We start from the raw sequence: 18,410 nt of genomic DNA, 5'->3' as shown, positions 1-18,410 counted from the left end.
TTAAGGGATGCCTATTAAAAACACGTGCAAGAGATCCAAATCCGGGAAAGGAAAGGGGGGAGCCCCGAGCGGGGCAATTAGCTTTCCGCTATACGTCGAGCGCAGGGAGCGGGTGAAGAGCGGGCGCGCTGATGCGGCGGAGCTAAGGTCAGAGTGCCAGCACCCACCTCCATCTGGGCCCTGTGGAAGAAGACTCCACACCTAGGCCCCATCTGCCTTCCCACTGCCTGCACTGCTCGCCCCCCTCATCTGCTGGGACACGACCTTCACGGCCCAGCTCAGGTGGCTGTGAAAACATTCTCTCATCCCTGGTGTCTGAGCCACCTGCCTACCTAAAGGTCAGGTCCCTGCCAGCCCAGGACAGTCATCCCAGCAGCTAGGCACCAATTCCAACTGATCTTGCGAAGGATTAGGCAACAAGCCCACTTTTACCCAGAAAGGACCCCTGCTCTATCAACCTAGGACCAGTCTACTGAGACCAAGAACAACGGAAAGTCTCAGAGCTGGACGGACGCCCAGGAGTCTGACGGTCCAGCCAGCAGTTGACTTCCTGCCATGAAGACGTTCGCCTGTGGTGTCCCGAGCTTATGGAAGACGAGAGCTCAACGGGGCCTTGGAAAAGATACCTGGGATCGGGTTTGGGTTGTAGGGGGTCCCCTGCCCTCTCTTGAGGGGTCAGGGGTCTTCCTGCGACCTTGGCCACCAGGGCCCCCTTCTCCCAGCAGGAGGAGAAGGCAGCCTCAGTCCAGGGCCCTCTGGGAAACCATCACCTCCTTCAACTCCAGCTCAGTTCCTGCCCCTGGACACTCCCTGGTACCTCACTTCCCCCAGTCAAAGCCTCTCCAGAGATGTCTCACTCTAAAGCAAAGAACAACTTCCTCACAGGCAGGATCTGGCTCGTTATCTCTCTCCACCTCCCCCCAACCCCTGCATTTGCTCCAATCCTTGACCTAAATCCTTAGGAAATTCCAGGTGACTCATCCAACACAATGTGTAATAACAGGAACCTCACCTGCTCACATCCCTTCCCTGCACAACAAAGCCCTGGGATCTCCCCAGAGCCTGCCGCTGGCCAGAGGCTGAGCTGGCTCTCAGTCACTCCTGGGGCTCCCCCATGAGGCACCCCAAGTGGCTTCACTGTGGCCAGAAGCTCAAGCTTTTGCCTGGAGCAGGAAAGAAATGAAGATAGTAGCCAGATGTCCTATGCCTGCTTTCTGTTTGTATAGTAACTTCTTTATGAGAACTAATAGGTGTCCTGAGATGCCCAGATGTCTCCGGGGAGAACCCGCCGTGTGCCCGTCGGCATGCTGCGGTTTGGGACATGCGGCCGTGAAAGAGGAATGCAGGGGTGGGGGCTGTGTGCTGCCCCACCCCCGCTTTTATCTGCCTGCAGCCCACTGCCGAGGACTGGAGCCCCCTCTCCTGCCCACACCTGCTCTCCAAAGGATGCCCTTGAACCCTCGAGGAGCTCTCTCCTTACACCTCACTTGGCATCTCCACAGCACCTGCCCACCCCCTGCCCTCAGCACCTCTCTCCCCTCTGACTGTTGGGCCCCATCCTCCACCTGATCCCCAAGCCTCTTCCCGAGGCACATCTCGTGAGTCCATCCTTAGGTCTCCCTCTCCATCCACTCCCAGGACTTCAGCCAAAACTTTGTCAGTGTTTCCCAAGTGAGGACTATAGAATGGTCCACGGGATCCTAAGAAAGAGGTGTTCCAACAGTGGTCGGATCCCTGGGAGAAACGCTGGACCAGCCAGGCCTTCTTTCTGCAGGACTCTCAGAGGCTGTACGCTGCGAGTGCCCTGGGGGGCCCCAAGAGCGAGCACAGGACAGGCTTTCCAAACTCATCTGATGACAAAATCATGTCTCTGACCCCACGATGGGCAAGGCTATCACACATGCTAATGGCTCTGAAGCTGCACCTCCAGCCATGGCCTCTCTCCTGACCATCCCGCTGCTTCCTGGACTCAGGTGAGTAGAGGCGCCTCCCTGTCACCCTCCACGCCAAACCCTGTCCCTCATCTCCTGGGGTCCGGCCGCAGTGACACGGAAGCCTCCCGGTCTTCCCAGTTAAAGCTGGTCAATAAATGCTGCTGATTTAGGCCCATGGTGCTTGCAGATGCCTTCTCCCGTTCTGCTTTCTTTCTCTAAAGCGTTCATCTCAGCCTCCTCCAGTGCTACAGCTTCCTAAGTGGGTTTTTTGGGAGGGGTGGGGCAGGGGTGGTAGCTCCAGCAATTTCTCCTAAGATTTAAATTCCACATAGTGCCCAGATTAATCATTATGAAGCCACCATCAGATAAGTGCCCAAAACTCAAAACCCACCATCTTGCCTTATCCTGTAGGCAAGACGGGGCTACGGAAGTGTGGCCTTCTGCGCTCTTTTCTCAGCCCTGCCAGCCCCCTCAGCCTCGTCTCCACTGTGCCTCCCACAAGCCAACCCACCACACGGCCAGCCATCCGCAGAGCTCGCCCGCCCTTGCACCGGCAGTGCCTTGCCCTCCAATTCTGCCTGTCCCTCAAGGCCCAGCTCACACGGGCCACCACAACTCTGAGGTCTCTGCACCCTGCCTGGCACATGCAGTTCCCGTCCTGTGTGTGCTGGGCACAGTACATCACCGGTGACAGACACCTCCAGCCACTCCACCAGACAGTGAACGTTTGAGGGTCTTCAGCTCTGGACCCCCAGCATGGGTACATACTAGGAACTCAGTGAATGAGTGAGTAAATACGGAGAAGACACTGACCACCCAGCATGATGTCCCCACTGGAATGCCACCATTCCCTCCTGTAAGCCCTCAGGGTATTTCATCTGCACCTACCTCTTGTTTTATATAAAAAGTTATTTACAGTCCTCCTTATTTATCCCAACAAGGCGGACAACACTTTGATGTCAGGGTCTGGGGCTCCTCTTTGAATTCCCCTACCTGGGCTGGTATACAGAGACCAAGCAGGAAGTGCCAGCAAATGGCTGAGTGAGGAAGAGACAGGCAAGCAGGCAGGGGTCCCTGCCAGGGACGACATGGGACACCAGACCCTCAGTTCCCTCCCTGAGCCGAGTTCTACTGAGTGAGAAAGGGGAGAGCTGGTCCAAGTGGCCGAGCATGGCAGGGTCCCGCTGCATGGATCCCTGCAGCCTGGATCCCCGAGGCCTGAGGTCCCCACTTCCCAGCTGTGTGGATGGGACAAGTACATTAACCAGTCTGTCCCTTGGCTTCCTGTTCCACAAAATGAAAACTGTAGCACTACCACCTTATTCAGCTGTCACGAAGATTCAGCTAGCACGCAGGAAGTGCTCTGAACAACACTCAGTAAACAGCGAGTTCTCAAGAAATGCCAGCCATTATCATCACCATCCTCTCATCTCCATCCAGCCCTGATGCCAAGGCGATCAGACTGTAGGGTCCTATCAATGGTTTTGAGTGGGCGAAGGCTGGGGTTCAAGGGCTCATCAAGCAGAAAGGAAGCCAGGCCTGTCCGCACCCGAGTCTCACCATGAGTCCTTCATGACTCGTCAGCTGACTCGTGCCCCCATTCACATCTTCCCAGCAGAGGGGCACCCCTCTCTGTCCACCGGGCTTGGAGGCTGTTCCTTCATTTGGAAGAGATGGCCTCAGAAGTCCTGACCCTTAGACAAGAGGCCGAGGGACAGGGCCGCAGGCCGGGAGGATCGTGCCAGTTGGGCACTCTGCCTTGGGGCCAAGTTCAAGGACATGCTGTCATCCTGGTCTACACAATCTCGAGGGGAATGCAGAGCGAGCACCCACCCAGGACAAGTTTCAGTCCGAACCACAAAGTCAGGCAGTGGGGTTGCCAGGTCAAGCACCAGCTCATGTCTGTGGACTGAAAGGGCTGCCGTGGTGGGGTCAGAGGGGTCATCCTCCAAAGCGGAAAGCCCAGAGTGAAGCTCACAGTCATGGCCTTCAAGTTAACATGAGCTTCCAGCCTTCAGCGTTTATGTTGAATAACTCCATCAGTCCTTTCACATTGGGAACATACACCGTGGTATTATTTTACAAAGATGCTAAAACAGATCCCCCAGTCACATTTCACAGTGCCCACTTGTCAGCCGTATTAAAGGGTTTTCAAGCAGCTCCCACATTCCAAATGATGACTCTTCATCTGATGCTATCAGTCAAGGACTGGGAACAACTGGGAACAGAAGCCAGGCCAATCCACTCTGATTCACCAAGTTTGGATATTAGCTCCTCCTTTCCCTGAGCCCCAAGTCAAGTCCCAGCAATACAGGCCAGAACAAAACCAAACTCACATTTTTCTAAAGCTACCAGACCAACTCAGGAAAAAAATTCCCCTAGATGAGAACTGAACAAATATTTCATTTGTTTTGAGCCCTCTGGCAGGCCCCACACTGAAGCCAAAAGATGCTCCTGGATTAGAAAAGCAAATCTCACAAAAACGACCCAGAAATCAAACATCTGAGGGAAGGTTGTGGAAATGATGGCCCAGCCACCCCAAAACATCATGAGATGATGCAAGATGATCAATGAGACATCTAAGCATGGAAATGTGTTTACAAAATAACAAGATAGAAGGAAAAAGTGAATATTTAGTATTCTCTCAAAGGCAAAGCACAAATATATGTGCTTGATCCAAAAACATCAGAGGACCAAGATAAAGGAAACACATGTGCGTTAGGGTAGAGGGATTATGGGTAACTGTGCATTTTGTTTTTTAATTCCTTATATGGTACCCTTTTAAATAAAAATGACATCACTGTCAGATGAGGTGCTCAGATGAAATCCAAGCAAGTGTATCTGAAACAAGTCCCCGCCAGCTGGGGGTTGTAGTCTGCAGCACTGCCCATGGCTTTGCATCAAACCACACACGGATGCTCACCGACCACAGACCCTCATGTTTCTACAGCACAAGATTCAGGGGATTTTCATTCACTCGTGTCTAACCGCCTCCCCGGGGAAATACAAACCTGGCCCACGGCTGCCTTTCCTGCCACCGCTGTTCTCAGGTTTCCCATCCTGTGGGTGACCCCAGAAGCTATGCAAGCAGAAACCTGATGGGTTGTGCTGGGCGATGGTGGGGGCCGGGGGTGGGGGAGGAGCCTCACCTTTCAGGGCCTCCTCCCGACACTGAGCACCAGCCAGGGCTACAGCTAAAGGGGGTTCAAATCATACAGACAAGGAGCTACTTACCCAAGTTATTGTGTGTTGGGGACATCGGATTCGGGGAGAGGTTTGGAGAACCTGCGAGGTAAGACACTGCTGTGAGACGTCAGAAAAGCCTGCTGGCCTGGGAGCCAGATGACAACATGTACATCACAGCGGGGCGGGGAGAAAACCCCCGGCTGAGCCTCCACGGCCCAGGAGAGGGCCGCACCTCCCTTCCCTGGGTCCCAGCTTCTTTATCTGTGCAACCAATAGATGAGCGGATGACCTTGGAGTCTTTTCCACAACTCGAGGGTCTGATGCGTCTAATCAAGCCCGCAGCATGCGGTTGCTGCGGTCCCAGCCTGAGCGCACAGACCCCACACTGACATGCCCTGTTAACTGAGGGACAAAAGGAGCAGGAAGACCCTATCCCCAGCCGCCCAGACCCCTCTCTGCTCTCAGAGCTCAGGGTCTGCAAATACCAATGCAGGCATTCCCAGGTTTCAGGAAACGCACCCAGCTGCCTCAGACACCCCACAGCTCAGCCACCAGACTGACGTTTTATGCAAAACATGATGCTACACATGGGGAAAAGTCCTAACTACCCAATTCTTCCTACTCTATTATCTTTACTCATTCTCCTGGTGGGTGGGTGGGTGTGTGCGGACCCACACAACATCAGCCTTCAGAAAACCAAGCTATCGCTTTTCCAAAAAGCAACACTGGGCTGGTCCCTCCATTGTCCCTGCACCCACGGGGCTCCAGCTCCAGAGAGTTGCTTGTTTCCTGATAGTCCTTTGCGCCTGGCTCCACTCCCTGAAATCTCCAATCCTCACCACCGGGCCTTCAGCTTAGGCTGCCTTGAGCTGTGAGCGGGGGTCTGCTCCTGCCCCTCAACTCAGCTGTGACCTCCTTGAGGACGAAGGGGGAACCATGGGTTTCACCCCTCGCACCCAATCTTCTGGGGGATGTGGAAAAGTCACAGAAAAAGCAGAGCTTTCAAATCTTCCATGGTATCTGGACATAGCACCACGTAGCCATGGGTCTTTGGCAAAGTGGTTCAAACACTTTGAGCCTTGATTTTTTTCCCCTCAGGTATAAAATGGGAATGATACCATCTACTGTGTGATGTGTAGAAATGAAGTGGAACGGTGCACACAAATATGCCTACACCATGACTTGTACACAGGAGGTGGTTAGTAAGTGTTGGTCTCCTATTTCAGGCTGGTCCAAATCATGGAGACCCAGGAAGTGGGACCTTCTCTCTGGTCTGAACAGACATGCGCATATATCTGGGGAGACATGGGGCTGGACAGGGAGAGCCTTGGGCCCCAGCTGAGATGCTCCTCCTGTCTGCTGTCAGGGAAGTCAAGCCCATGAGCAACTGGACTGGTCTGAGTGAAGAGCAGAGAGTAAATGGGAGACCCCACCCACCCACCCGTCACGGGCTGGCTGGGCTCCACAAAGCCCAGGGCTCATATTCAATAAACATTTATGTCCACAACAGGGTCCTACAGGTACACGACGGGAGGAGATGAGGAAGGGAGGACAGAGAAAGGAAGGGGAGACACAAGAGTTGAGAGGGTGAAAAGGTGGGCTTGTCCCATGTAAGACCTTCCTCTCCTTTGGTCTGTTTGCACAAGCAGACTTTGTGTTACTGTGCTTTGCAGATGCAGTGCTGCATCCAGCCAACATACTGGCACCATTTTTCCAACAGCATTCAATGATTTCATGTCTTTTGTCCCCTTCTGAAAATTCTCACAATGTTTCTAATTTTTTAATTATTGTATTTTTGATGGCAATCTGTGATCTTTGATAGTTACTACTGCAAAAAAGATTTTGACTCATTGAAGGTTCAAATCATGGTTAACATTGTTGAGCTACCAAGTATTTTTTAATTAAGGTGTGTACACTACTTTTTTGGACATAATGCTATTGCACACTTAACAGACCAGGACAGTATAAACATAACTTTTACACGTACTAGGGAACAAAAAATTTGTGTAACTTGCTTTATGGTGGTTATCTGGATGTAAAACCACAGTATATCAAAGGTTTGCCTGTAATCCTTCCATAAACCTGAAGAGTAGCGAAGAGGGAAGCAGGCAGGAGAAGAAGAAACACAGCATCTGCAGAGATGCTGCTCAGGGGGCTAGTTTCCCATGCCAGCATTTAAAGATGTGGGCTTACAGCAGGCACTTGGCATCAAATACAGGTCTCCGATGCATTCTGACTGGGTTCATACCATCATCCACTCATCAGTGGTATGTGGAGGTATGTGGCACGATGCCCAGGCTATATATCAAGTGACCACATTTACAATAAACATGCACATCCCCTGCATCCTTCTTTCGGGAACTGCACTCTCTTCTGGGCTATGTGCAGGGCACGTGGCCCGACCACATCGGACGGCTCTGCGTACCCAAGGCATGCCTCCCATCATTGGAAGGGAACATCTGCTTGGCTCCCTCCTCCTCACCCAACCACATGCAACGCCATGCACGTGTGATGTGGCAGCTGGGGTTCAATTCAAGAAGCCGCTGGTCTGAGGCCAATTTGGTCCCAGAACAAATGAGGTGGGAACATCTGGAGATGTGCCTGGAGATGACTGGGCTGGGCCCCTCATGGCAGGAACACATAGATCACATTTGGGCATCACACAAAAATAGATGCTTCAGGGCCTTGCAAAGATCTTGCCTCTGTTCCAGCGCTCCTGAGCTGTTTCAGGTGATGAAGCCCACCCTCCATCACACTGCCAGCAGCATCTCATCTGCTTTCAGCCTGCAGGGGCTCCACGTCAGCCTCTGGCTACACCTGAAGCTTTGAATGACTGGCCCTCCTGTCTCTGGAGGAGGATGCTCTAGCCACACGGAGCTCTCACCCACCCCAGAACTCACCAGCTCTCCTCCCCACGGCCCCTCATGACTCTGCCTGGCATGCTGCTCTGCCTGTCCTGGCAGCCTGGCCAAACCCTATATACTTCTAATACTCAATGCAGGAAAAGCCTACACCGCAAGCTACTGCTCAGTCCCCCAGCACTTTGTCCCAGGCTGGGTGGCACGGCCCTGTTCCACGCCACATAGCATCTTCCATCAGGTCATACAAGAGACAGCATGGTAACTGCGGGCTGTCTTGCTGGTCTCCCCCACACACCATGAGCCACTCAGGCTCCTCCTCTATCCCAGTTCTGGGCCCATAGTGATTGCTCAGTAAATACTGGATGGAGGGACAGAGAGAAGGATGGAGAGAGAAAGTGGGGAGAAGGGAATACAGAGAGTGAGATGGAGGAACAGAGGGAAGGATGGAGAAAGTGGGGAGAAGGGAATACAGAGAGCGAGATGGAGGGACAGAGGGAAGGATGGGAAAGGGCAGGCACTCAGGACGAGGAGCAGAGACTCCACAAAACTCTGACCTGCATCCATGCTGTGGTTCATCTGGTGGTCACTGGTCTCTCCATCTTCACTCAGGTAGCCTGGGGGTGGGGTTTCTGGGAATTGGAAGGAAGGTGGTTCATTACATGGCCTCCGGTTTGGCTTTTAAGCCGCCCTTTGCAAACTCATAGCTTCAGGCCACTACGCCAGGGGCGGGAGCTGAAGGCTGGGCTTCGGACCCCTGGCTCTCGCTGTCCTGTGTTCCCACCTGAATCGCTCTGAACTTCGTTCACACTGTCTGACTCCCAGTCTGAAGTGCCTATTCCTACAGCCTCTGTGGGCCTAAACTTCTCCCCATCCCTCAAGACCAGGTTTAAGCCCCGCTCCCCGCCCTGCCCTCCCCCACCCCCGCCACCTGGCAGTGAACTCACCTATCTCTGAGGGCAACTGCCTCAAACCACCCTCTGGCTCCACCACCCACCCCCGTACCATGATCTGCCGGCTCTTGAGGGGACGTCTCAAGCGGGATGCAAACTGCATGAGAGCAGACTGCCATGCATTCCTCTCATTGAGCTCAGGCCCTGACTGACTTCTCTGCTTTGCTGAACAAAGAGAGTAGGCAACCCACCCCCTAGGGACCAGAGCCACCTGTGACATGAAAGGCCGGGGCTGTAAAGCAGGTCCTCCCTTAATGCTCTGACCCACGCACACAGCCTGCGGTCAACCTCAGCACGGTGAGCTCATTTGGGACCAAAGGCTAGTCCAAAGTAGATGGCTCCAAAAGGAACACGGCCCATCTCTGCCCCAGCTACCCTAGTGCAGGGTCTGGCCAAGCACTGCCAAGCAGTTTTCCTGGACTCCTGGAGTTCTGGTGATTCACACATTATTTGCATGTAAATGATGGGCTTCTAAAAACATTTACACTCTGACAGCAGAGCCCACTTCTCCCTTTAGAGTAAAACCTCCCACCCAGGCTGGAACCCTCCCAGGGCTTACTTACAGGCCCCGTTCTCCACACGCTGCCCGGCCCTTGGCCCCGGCTCGGCCCACTGCCTCCGCAGCCCCCAGACCTTGGGGGATCCTGCCTGAACTCCAGCCCCAGGGCGAGAAACACAGCCTTGCTATTTCCGCTTCCAAAATAAATGACTGCACCGAGGCCGGGCGGAAGGGTCACGCCGCCGCTCCTCCATGCCAAGAAAAGCATCATTAGTGAGCGGGGAGCCAAGGCCACGGATCCTCTCCCCAGAGGGACGCGGGTCTGAGTCAGGGGCCTCGGGCCAGCGGGTGTGCGGAGATGGGGTGATGGGGCCGTCCCGCGCCCGCCTCCAGGGCTGGCCTCACTGCTTGTGGGTGCCTACCTGGAATATTGCTCTGGGGCTCGATGCCGGCAGGGAAGTTAGTGTTTTCGGGGATGGAATGGCTGTAGTCATCCAGCGGGGGGAACTCGGCCGGGATCTCTGTGTGGCGGGGCACCAACACAGGAGGTAGAACTGTGCGGAGGAGACAGAGGGAAGGAGGGTCAGAGTGGATGCCAGGCTGGACTGAAGCCCCGGCACCCCCAGATGCACCAGAGGCCCGCCCTCAGGAAGAAGAGAGGAAGGCAGGGGACGGGGAGAGGAAGAGGCGGAGGAGAAGGATGCCCGGTAGACACCTGCAGACCCCACAGAGGAGGCCATACCTGGGGTCTCTACCCTCTGATAGTGGTAGGGATTCACGCAGACCTCGTCCTTCTTCATGTTGAAGGCGAACTCACACAGCTCCATGGCCCGCAGCTCGTGGTGGCTGTGCAGGTCGGGCCATCGCCACAGGCGGCAGTAGATGACGTGGGGGAGCCCCTTCCGGTGGGACACCTGCAGCCGGCCATCCAGGGACCTGCCAGGATGGACAGGAGGAGCAGAAACGGACAGTGAGGGGGATCCGGCCTGCCTCCTCCCCAAGGCCAGCCCGCCGAGCTCCTGGGAGCCTGGCGGAGACTCAGAAAGCTCCCCCCACAGCCAGCGCTTGTCCGGCTCGCATGCAGAGGGCTTGCAGATCAGAGAAGCTCTAGGCGTGCTGGGAGGGGTCCAGGAGAAGAACAGAGGCCCACCCGGCAGGCCACGGGCTCCTGGGCCGGCAGAGCAGGCCCCGGAGCCACCCGGCAGGCCACGGGCTCCTGGGCCGGCAGAGCAGACCCCGGAGCCACCAGGCCGCGGGATGATGACCCTCCCCGACCTTGAAGGGACGGCACTGAACTGTGCTCTGCAAAGGCCAGGCCAGGCGGAGGTGGGCAGAGGGGCCAGGGCTGAGCTAGAAGACGGGAGCTCTTCAGGAGCCGACGTGAGGATGCAGTGATGCCGCAAGGAGGATGACGGCGCGCAGCCCGTCTCCAGCGGCTCTCCACCCTCACCCAGTTCCTTCCTCAAACACAAGAAAACAAGGGGGAAAATCCCTGTTTCAGCTGGGGTCTGTGATGAGGTGGGGAGCGAGGGAGGGACATGAAAGGGAACTGTAACTGGTCAGGGCCTACACAGCAGGCCTCTCAGGAGCCCCTTTCTGGCCGGGGGCCCAGACGCCCGGTCCACGGCGCTCGCCTAGCTCAGAGCTCAGGCCTACATGGTCGTGTGTGCAAAGCTGCGACCGCACTCCAGGCCTGGTTCTCCTCGGTCCCCAGCCCAGCTCGGCCCAACCCACCACCCACGGCAGTGTCCTGTCCCTTTGCAAGCCTTGTTTTCTGTGGTGACTTGGCCTGTGAGCAGTTGACCTAGTGCCCATCACACCCCCTCCCCAGAGTAAAATGTGGTCCTTGATGGACCAGTGGCGTGTGTCCACGGGAGCTCTTCTAAAAGGCAAAACCAGAAAGCCTACTCCAACCCATTACATCAGAATCTTCCTCTAAAATCTCCAGGTCATCGGCCCAAAGGAAAGTTGGAGCAGTGCCATAGGCCGTGACGACTGGGGAGCTCGAGTGGCATGAGCACCATCAGCCAAGAGTCAGGTGGGAGACAGGCGGCTTCTGAAAAGATGCGAGACTTCGGGGACAACCAGGATTAGACGGGTGAGGAGAGTCCATACACAAAGAATTCTTTATCAAGGGATTTCCCTGGTGGTTCAGGGGCTAAGACTCCATGCTCACAATGCAGGGGGCCCGAGTTCAATCCCTGGTTGGGGAACTAGATCCCACACGCCATCAACTAAAGGTCCTGCCATAACTAAGACTTGGAGCAGCCAAATTACAAAGAAGAAGGAGGAAAAAAAAAGGAATGCTTTATCTAACAAGTGTTTCATGAGCTCCTACTTTGTGTGGCATTAGGGATACCGTGGTGAGGGAAAGAGGAAAAGAGCCCACAAAGCGGTCCCAGCTTCCACAGAGCTTCCATGGGCCAGGCCGACGTTAATCTACCAATCAGGTCAGTGACAATGACAAGCGAAGAGCAGGGAGCTGCGAGCGCATACGACCCTGGGGATGACGCTTCACGGAAGGGCGAGACGGGGCATCTCTGAGGGGACAGTGGTTGACCAGAAAGTCTAAAAGGCAAGTAAGCAGACAAAGAGAGGAGGACATTTCGGGTAGAGAGATGAGCATGTGCTAAAGTTCCAAGAAGGTGGAAAGCACAATGTGGAGGGAGACCAGAATGGAGGCCAGAGTGGCCAGAGAGGATGGAGGCTGGGGCAGCAGGGAGGGGCGCCTCTGCAGGGTCTCAGATTCTGGTTCTGCCTTCTTCCTAAGAGCCACAGGAACCCTCTGAGATGTGTGTGTGTGCGTGTGCGTATGAAATTCTGGCTGTGGGGACAAGCGGACTGGAGGCAGTGGTGGTGGAAGAGTCAAGAGTGGATGAGATGGGGAATTCTCTGGTGGTCCAGTGGTTAGACGACTCCCTGCTTTCACTGCTGAGAGCCTAGGTTCGACACCTGGTTGGGGAACTAAGATCCCACAAGCCGAGTTGCATGCCTCCCACCACAAAAAAAAAAGAGTGGATGTGATGGGTGCTCTTATATATAGAGAGAGGCCGCCAAAGGCAGTACTGCCCTTCCTACAAGAAGGCTCATCCTTGGACTCCACTGGTCAGCGGGCAGGACGTTTCTGATGGCTGGGCAGGGCTGGTGGAGAGGCATTTAAAGCTCTTTCTCCCTGCCCCCATTTGACTGAGGGTACCTGCTTTCCTGAATAAATGGAATTTATGGACACTGTGAGGGAGAGGCCTGCCAGATGCCACCAGAAGTACCAACCAAAGAGACAGAAACAGGAATCCAGGCAAACTCTCTGAGTCACTGGCCTGGGTAGGGTGAAGGATGGACAGAGGTCAGATCCAGGCTATGGCGCAGGGGCTGCCGGGAGCTGCTGACTAAGGGCAACTCCAAGGGTGTAATTACCTCCCTGCTGTGGGGCCCCACACCAAGGAACCCCAACAGCCCCAAAACAGTAATTAGCAGGCAGAATGAGAGAAGACAGCCTGGGACTCGCCCCTGAGACACGGAAGGCAGACGGCCAGATGTGGAGTCATGAGACCCGGGGTCAAGATGAGGTTCTACTCTTCTGCCTGTGAGACCCTGGGCAAGTCTTGAGGTCTCTGGGCCCCTCAGTTACCTCATCTGTAAAATGGGAACATTCTGCCCCCACTGCTGCACTTGACCTCACGCAATTTTCAGTATCCACTCAAAAGTGCTTTCTGGGGGCTTCCCTGGTGGCTCAATGGTAAAGAATCTGCCTGCCAATGCAGGAGACACAGGTTGATCTGGGAAGATCCCACATGCCAGAGAAACTAAGTCTGTGCACCACAACTGTTGACCCTGTGCTCTAGAGCCTGGGAACCACAGCTGCTGAGCCTATCCACCCCAACAACTGAAGCCTACACACCCTAGAGCCCATACTCTGCAACAAGAGAAACCACTGGAATGCAAAGCCTCTGCTCACCATAACCAGCAAAAGCCCACATCCAGCAACGAAGACCTAGCAGAGCCAAAAATAAATAAATAAAATTATTAAAAAAAACAAAAAGTCCTTAGTGAAGTACCAACCAATGAGCATTATTCTTCCACACAACGGACCATCTCCGAAGTCAGCCCTGGATAAGTGAGGTGGGCTGAGGGGGAGAAAAGGGGGGAGTGGGAGGTGACTAGTGGGGACAGAGAAGGACTTAGCTGTTCCTATTGTCTTGAAAAGCCACTGTGTGCCCACAGAGAGGGACGTGGCCACACTCCCTCTTCAGTGTTTGCCAAAATCCCCCGAAGAGAGATAACTGAACGCCTGGAGTGGCCTCCACATGGAGAGTCCTTGGCGAGATGCTCAGCCTAGCAGGAAGGAGTGACTGTGCAGGGAGTCCCCCTTCCCTACCCAGTTGATGGAAGGCTTTTTTTTTTCTAAATGCAGCACTATTTACAATTGCCGGGACATGGAAGCAACCAAAATGTCCATTGACGGAGGAGGACTGGATAAAGAAGATATGGTGTATATATACAACAGAATATTACTCAGCCATAAAAAAAGAACAAAATAATGCCATTTACAGTGACATGGACGGACCTAGAGATTGTCATATTGAATGAAGTAAGTCAAACAAAGAAAGACAAATATTATATGATACCACTTATACATGGAATCTTAAAAAATGATACAAAAAAACCTATTTACAAAACAGAAATAAGAGTCATAGATGTAAAAAAAAAAAAAATAGTAATACAGGGCAGGAAGAGGGTGATGGTGGACAACAGGAGAGAAGGGTCCCCCTTTCCACGGGACAGACAGCCTGAGAGAGTGAGCAGAAGGCCACGTTCCCGTCAGCCGTGCAAGGGGCCTGGGCCTCAGCAGGGAAGGCGGACAGGAAAGTCTGGGCACTCCTGGTGCAGAGGGGTGCCCACACGCCGCCCTAACGGCCTAACCCCCGGACCCCTAACAGCCAAACCAGAGACCCAGAGTGACCCAGGGCCCCATATCTGCTCGGGGGCCTGCAAGGGAGAGATGGGTGCAGAGTGGGCAGAAATGGGAGGCCGTGGACGCACAAGGCCTGAGCATGCTATGTGGGGATTCGGCCCTTATGGGTTTGGGGAGTTGACAGCGGGGAAGGAGAGGCAAGGAGGGCAGAAAGCACATCACACTGGCAGGCAGAGGCTTCAGTGTCCTGACTCCTCATCCAACCCCTTCTGGGTTACATGGGTTGTTTTTTCTCAGGGCCTAAAGATCCTGGCTGTCTACCTGCAGTATTAAAGCAGACAAAGCTCCAAACATAAAGGAAGGAGTAAGGAGAAGCGGGTGGTGATAAATGGGAGGGGGTATGAGACTGGGAAGGCGAGGCGGGGGAGGGAGAGGGGACAAAGGACAGAGGATGGGAGGGAGGTGGAGGAGAGAGAGGAGGCAAGTGGTAGATGGTGGGAAGGAGATGGATGGAAGAAGGGGATGGGAGGGAAGAGAAAGGAGGGGAGAGGAGGAAGGGGAGGGGAGTAGGGGGAGAGGAAGGGCAGGGGTGGGAGAGACTAGGAAAGTCTTTGGTCAAATACAACAAACCAGACGGATGCATTTCTCCCTGTCCTGCCCAAGACAATGAGTAGAAGAGCAGATCAGACAAAGCTGGAAAGCAGCTGGCCAAATGGGAACAGACTTAGCAGAGTGATGTGAGCTGAGACCAAGCATCAGCAGAGGAAGCCAACAGAAGTGATTCTCACTGGGCCTCAAAACCTGGGAAGACTCAGGAGTTGGAGGCACCACTCACGTGTCAAGACTCGGCTGCGAATAGGAAGATGGGGCTGAAGTCTGCAGAAGAGGCCTGCAGGTCCCAGCTCCTTCCCTGTCAGCCTCCCCACAAACAGGACCTCCCCAGGCCTGCCAGAGACAGGTCTGCTTTCTGTGGAAAATGATCCGGAGAGCAGGGCTCTGGATGGGGTCACAGGGCTCAGCTGGGGGTGAAGTCAGAAAAGGGTTAGAAACAGGATTTCGTGAAGGCTCCCTTGTTCACCAGGCACCAGGACACTAACAGTCAGGCCCATGCCCCCACTCCCACCTGCAGAGGAATTCAACAGCTCAGCCCAGGAGAAAAGACCTGCAACACTGACATCTGGGGATCACCCAACAAAAAGACCCAGTTCCTGCAGGCCTGCCCTACAGGGAAGCCCATTTGCCAACAGGCCCCTCCCATTGCCATAAGCCGAGCAGGCACTCAGCTTTTCACTGCCACACTCTCTAATAGAGACGCACATCCGGAATCCCCACAGAGACAGACATAGTGGGGAAGAAAAAAGAAGTCTGAGACAATGTAGGGAGCAGGAAAAAACTTCCAAACAAAATGAAACAAAACAAAAACTACTCTCAGGGAGACAAGTCACTGGAATCCTAAAACAGGAACATTTGCACACTATTGAAAAACATTCCTGGAAATAAAAAATAAGAATATGAAGGAAAAAATCAAGAGAGACTGAGTTCTTCATGGACTTCTTGAGTTTTTAAACTACATACATGAATTATTTTGAGTATAATTTTTTTTAAACCAAGGAAGGTACAATGCAAGGTACAGATCAGTGGACACTCAGAGTCCAGAAACAGCCGCGTAGATACGATCCACTGGTTTCTGAAAAAGGTCCAAAGATAACTCAGTAGAGAAATAAGGGACCATATTCAACAAACGGTGCTAGAACAACTGGACGGCCATATGCGAGGAAAATAAGATGCAATCTACACGTGTACCTTACACTGAAATTAACTAAGGTGGGTCATAATATAAAGCTTTAAACTATACAACTTCTAGAAGAAAACAGAGGACAGCATCTTTGTGACCTTGGGACGGGCAAAGATACTACATCAGAAACATATTCCAAGTTTTTTTAAAGTTGATGAATTGGACATCATCAAAGCCTCAGCCTCTGGTCTTTGAAAAGACCCTGTTAAGAGAATAAAAAAGACAATCCACAAATTAGGAGAAAATATTTGCAAAGAATATATTTGATGGGGCTTCCTTTGTAGCTCAGTCGGTGAAGAATCTGCTTGCAATGCAGGAGACCCCAGTTCAATTCCTGGGTTAGGAAGATCCCCTGGAGAAGGAAATGGCAACACATTCCAGTATTCTTGCCTGGGAAATCCCATGGACAGAGGAACCTGGTGGGCTACAGTCCATGAGGTTGCAAGAGTCAGACACAACTTAGTAACTAAACCACCAACATATTTGATAAAAGACCTATTTCCAGAATACATAAAGAACTCTGAAAACTAATAAGAAAACAAACAACCCAACTATTAAAAAACAAAACAGGTAAGTGACTTGAACAGACACTACACAAAAAGATATAAATGTGGCGAAAAAAGGAGGATGAAAAGATGCTTGACATCACTAGTCATTAGAGAAGTGCAAACTAAAACAATGAGATGCCACTCCATCATTATTAAAACAGCTGCTACTGAGAAGACTGCCATGTCCTGGCAGGGATGTAGAGCAACTACAACTTATATTGCTGGTGGGAATGTAAAATGGTACAACTACTTTGAAAAACAGTTTAGAAATTTTACAAAAGTTCAAAATATAAACCCACCATATGATCCACTAGGTCCGCTCCGAAGTCTTACCCGAGAGCAACGAAGGCATCTGTCCACACAAACGTGTGCACGAATGTTCATCCCAGCTGTACTCATCCAAGCCCCAAACTGCAGATGACCCAATGCTTCTCAACAAGTGAATGAACAAACACACTGAAACAGCCATACAAAGTCTAGCAACAAAAAAGGATGAACCACTGATACAAACCACGTGGATGAAGAGAAAAACAATCATTCTCAGCGAAAGAAGCCAGCTGTGATTCTGTTTGTATAACATCATATAAAGTCAACGGACAATGCAACCTTATGTTTGCATGACAGCAAGCAGATCCACGGATGCCTCAGGATGGCGGTTGGAGGCGGATGGGATAGGGAGCTTATCAAGGAATAAAGGTGATGGTTGGTACCTTGACTCCTTGTGGTGTTTTTTTTTTTTTTTTAATTGAAGGGTAATTGCTTTACAGAATTTTATTGTTTTTTGTCAAACTTCAACCTGAATCAGCCATAGGTATACATATATCCCCTCCATTTTGAACTTCTGTCCCATCTCCCTCCCCAGCCCACCCCTCCAGGTTGATACAGAGCCCCTGTTTGAGTTTCCTGAGCCATACAGCAAATTCCCGTTGGCTATCTATTTTACATACGGTAATGTAAGTTTCCATGATACTCTTTCCATACATCTCACCCTCTCCTCCCCTCTCCCCATGTCCATAAGTCTATTCTCTATGTCTGTTTCTCCTTTGCTGCCCTGTAAATAAATTCTTCAGTACCATTTTTCTAGATTCTGTATATGTGTGTTAGCATACAATATTTATCTTTCTCTTTCTGACTCACTTCACTCTGTATAATAGGTTCTAGGTTCATGCACCTCATCAGAATGGACTCAAATGCGCTCCGTTTTACGGCTGAGTAATATCCATTGTGTATAGGTACCACAACTTCTTTATCCATTCATCTGTCGATGGACGTCTAGGTTGCTTCCATGTTCTAGCTATTTGTAAATAGTGCTGCAGTGAACAATGGGATACATGTGTCTCTTTCAATTTTGGTTTCCTCAGCGTATATGCCTAGGAGTGGGATTGCTGGGTCATATGGTGGTTTTATCCCTGGTGGTGGTTCTGCAGGTATATACACAGGTCACAAATGACCAAACTGCACAGTGGAAAAACATGCAGTTTGTTGTATGTCAAATATACCACCATTTTTTTAAAAAAAGGACTTTGGGGCTTGGTACTTGGATAAACCTGGATTCAAATACGGACTCTCTGGTCAATAGCTGTGTAAACTTGATCAGATTGCTTAATGTCTTGGTCTTAATTATCTGTCATCTTAAATAAGTCCCTTTGCTGGATTGTTGGGAGGACTAAATGACATTCCAGGGAAAGCTTTTGGTGAATAGTTAGGACACAATATATGGCATCA

General features: G+C 52.3%; 1 protein-coding gene across 2 annotated transcripts in view; it reads right to left on the bottom strand.

The window, feature by feature from the left end:
- SMAD3 (SMAD family member 3) overlaps window positions 1-18,410 on the bottom strand; it is a 126,833-nt gene that overhangs the window by 15,982 nt on the left and 92,441 nt on the right. For both annotated transcript variants that reach the window (XM_019968174.2, XM_070796949.1), the window contains exons 2-5: window positions 10,173-10,366; window positions 9,853-9,984; window positions 8,536-8,610; window positions 5,169-5,219 (exon numbers count right to left, since the gene is read on the bottom strand). In XM_019968174.2, coding sequence (XP_019823733.1) covers window positions 5,169-5,219; window positions 8,536-8,610; window positions 9,853-9,984; window positions 10,173-10,366 — 452 coding nt within the window. The remainder of the gene's footprint in view (window positions 1-5,168; window positions 5,220-8,535; window positions 8,611-9,852; window positions 9,985-10,172; window positions 10,367-18,410) is intronic.

This window comes from Bos indicus, chromosome 10, assembly GCF_029378745.1.
Source record: "Bos indicus isolate NIAB-ARS_2022 breed Sahiwal x Tharparkar chromosome 10, NIAB-ARS_B.indTharparkar_mat_pri_1.0, whole genome shotgun sequence".
NCBI lineage: Eukaryota > Metazoa > Chordata > Mammalia > Artiodactyla > Bovidae > Bos > Bos indicus.
Note: the sequence above shows the minus strand (reverse complement) of the source record. Positions and strands in the feature narration are given on the sequence as shown.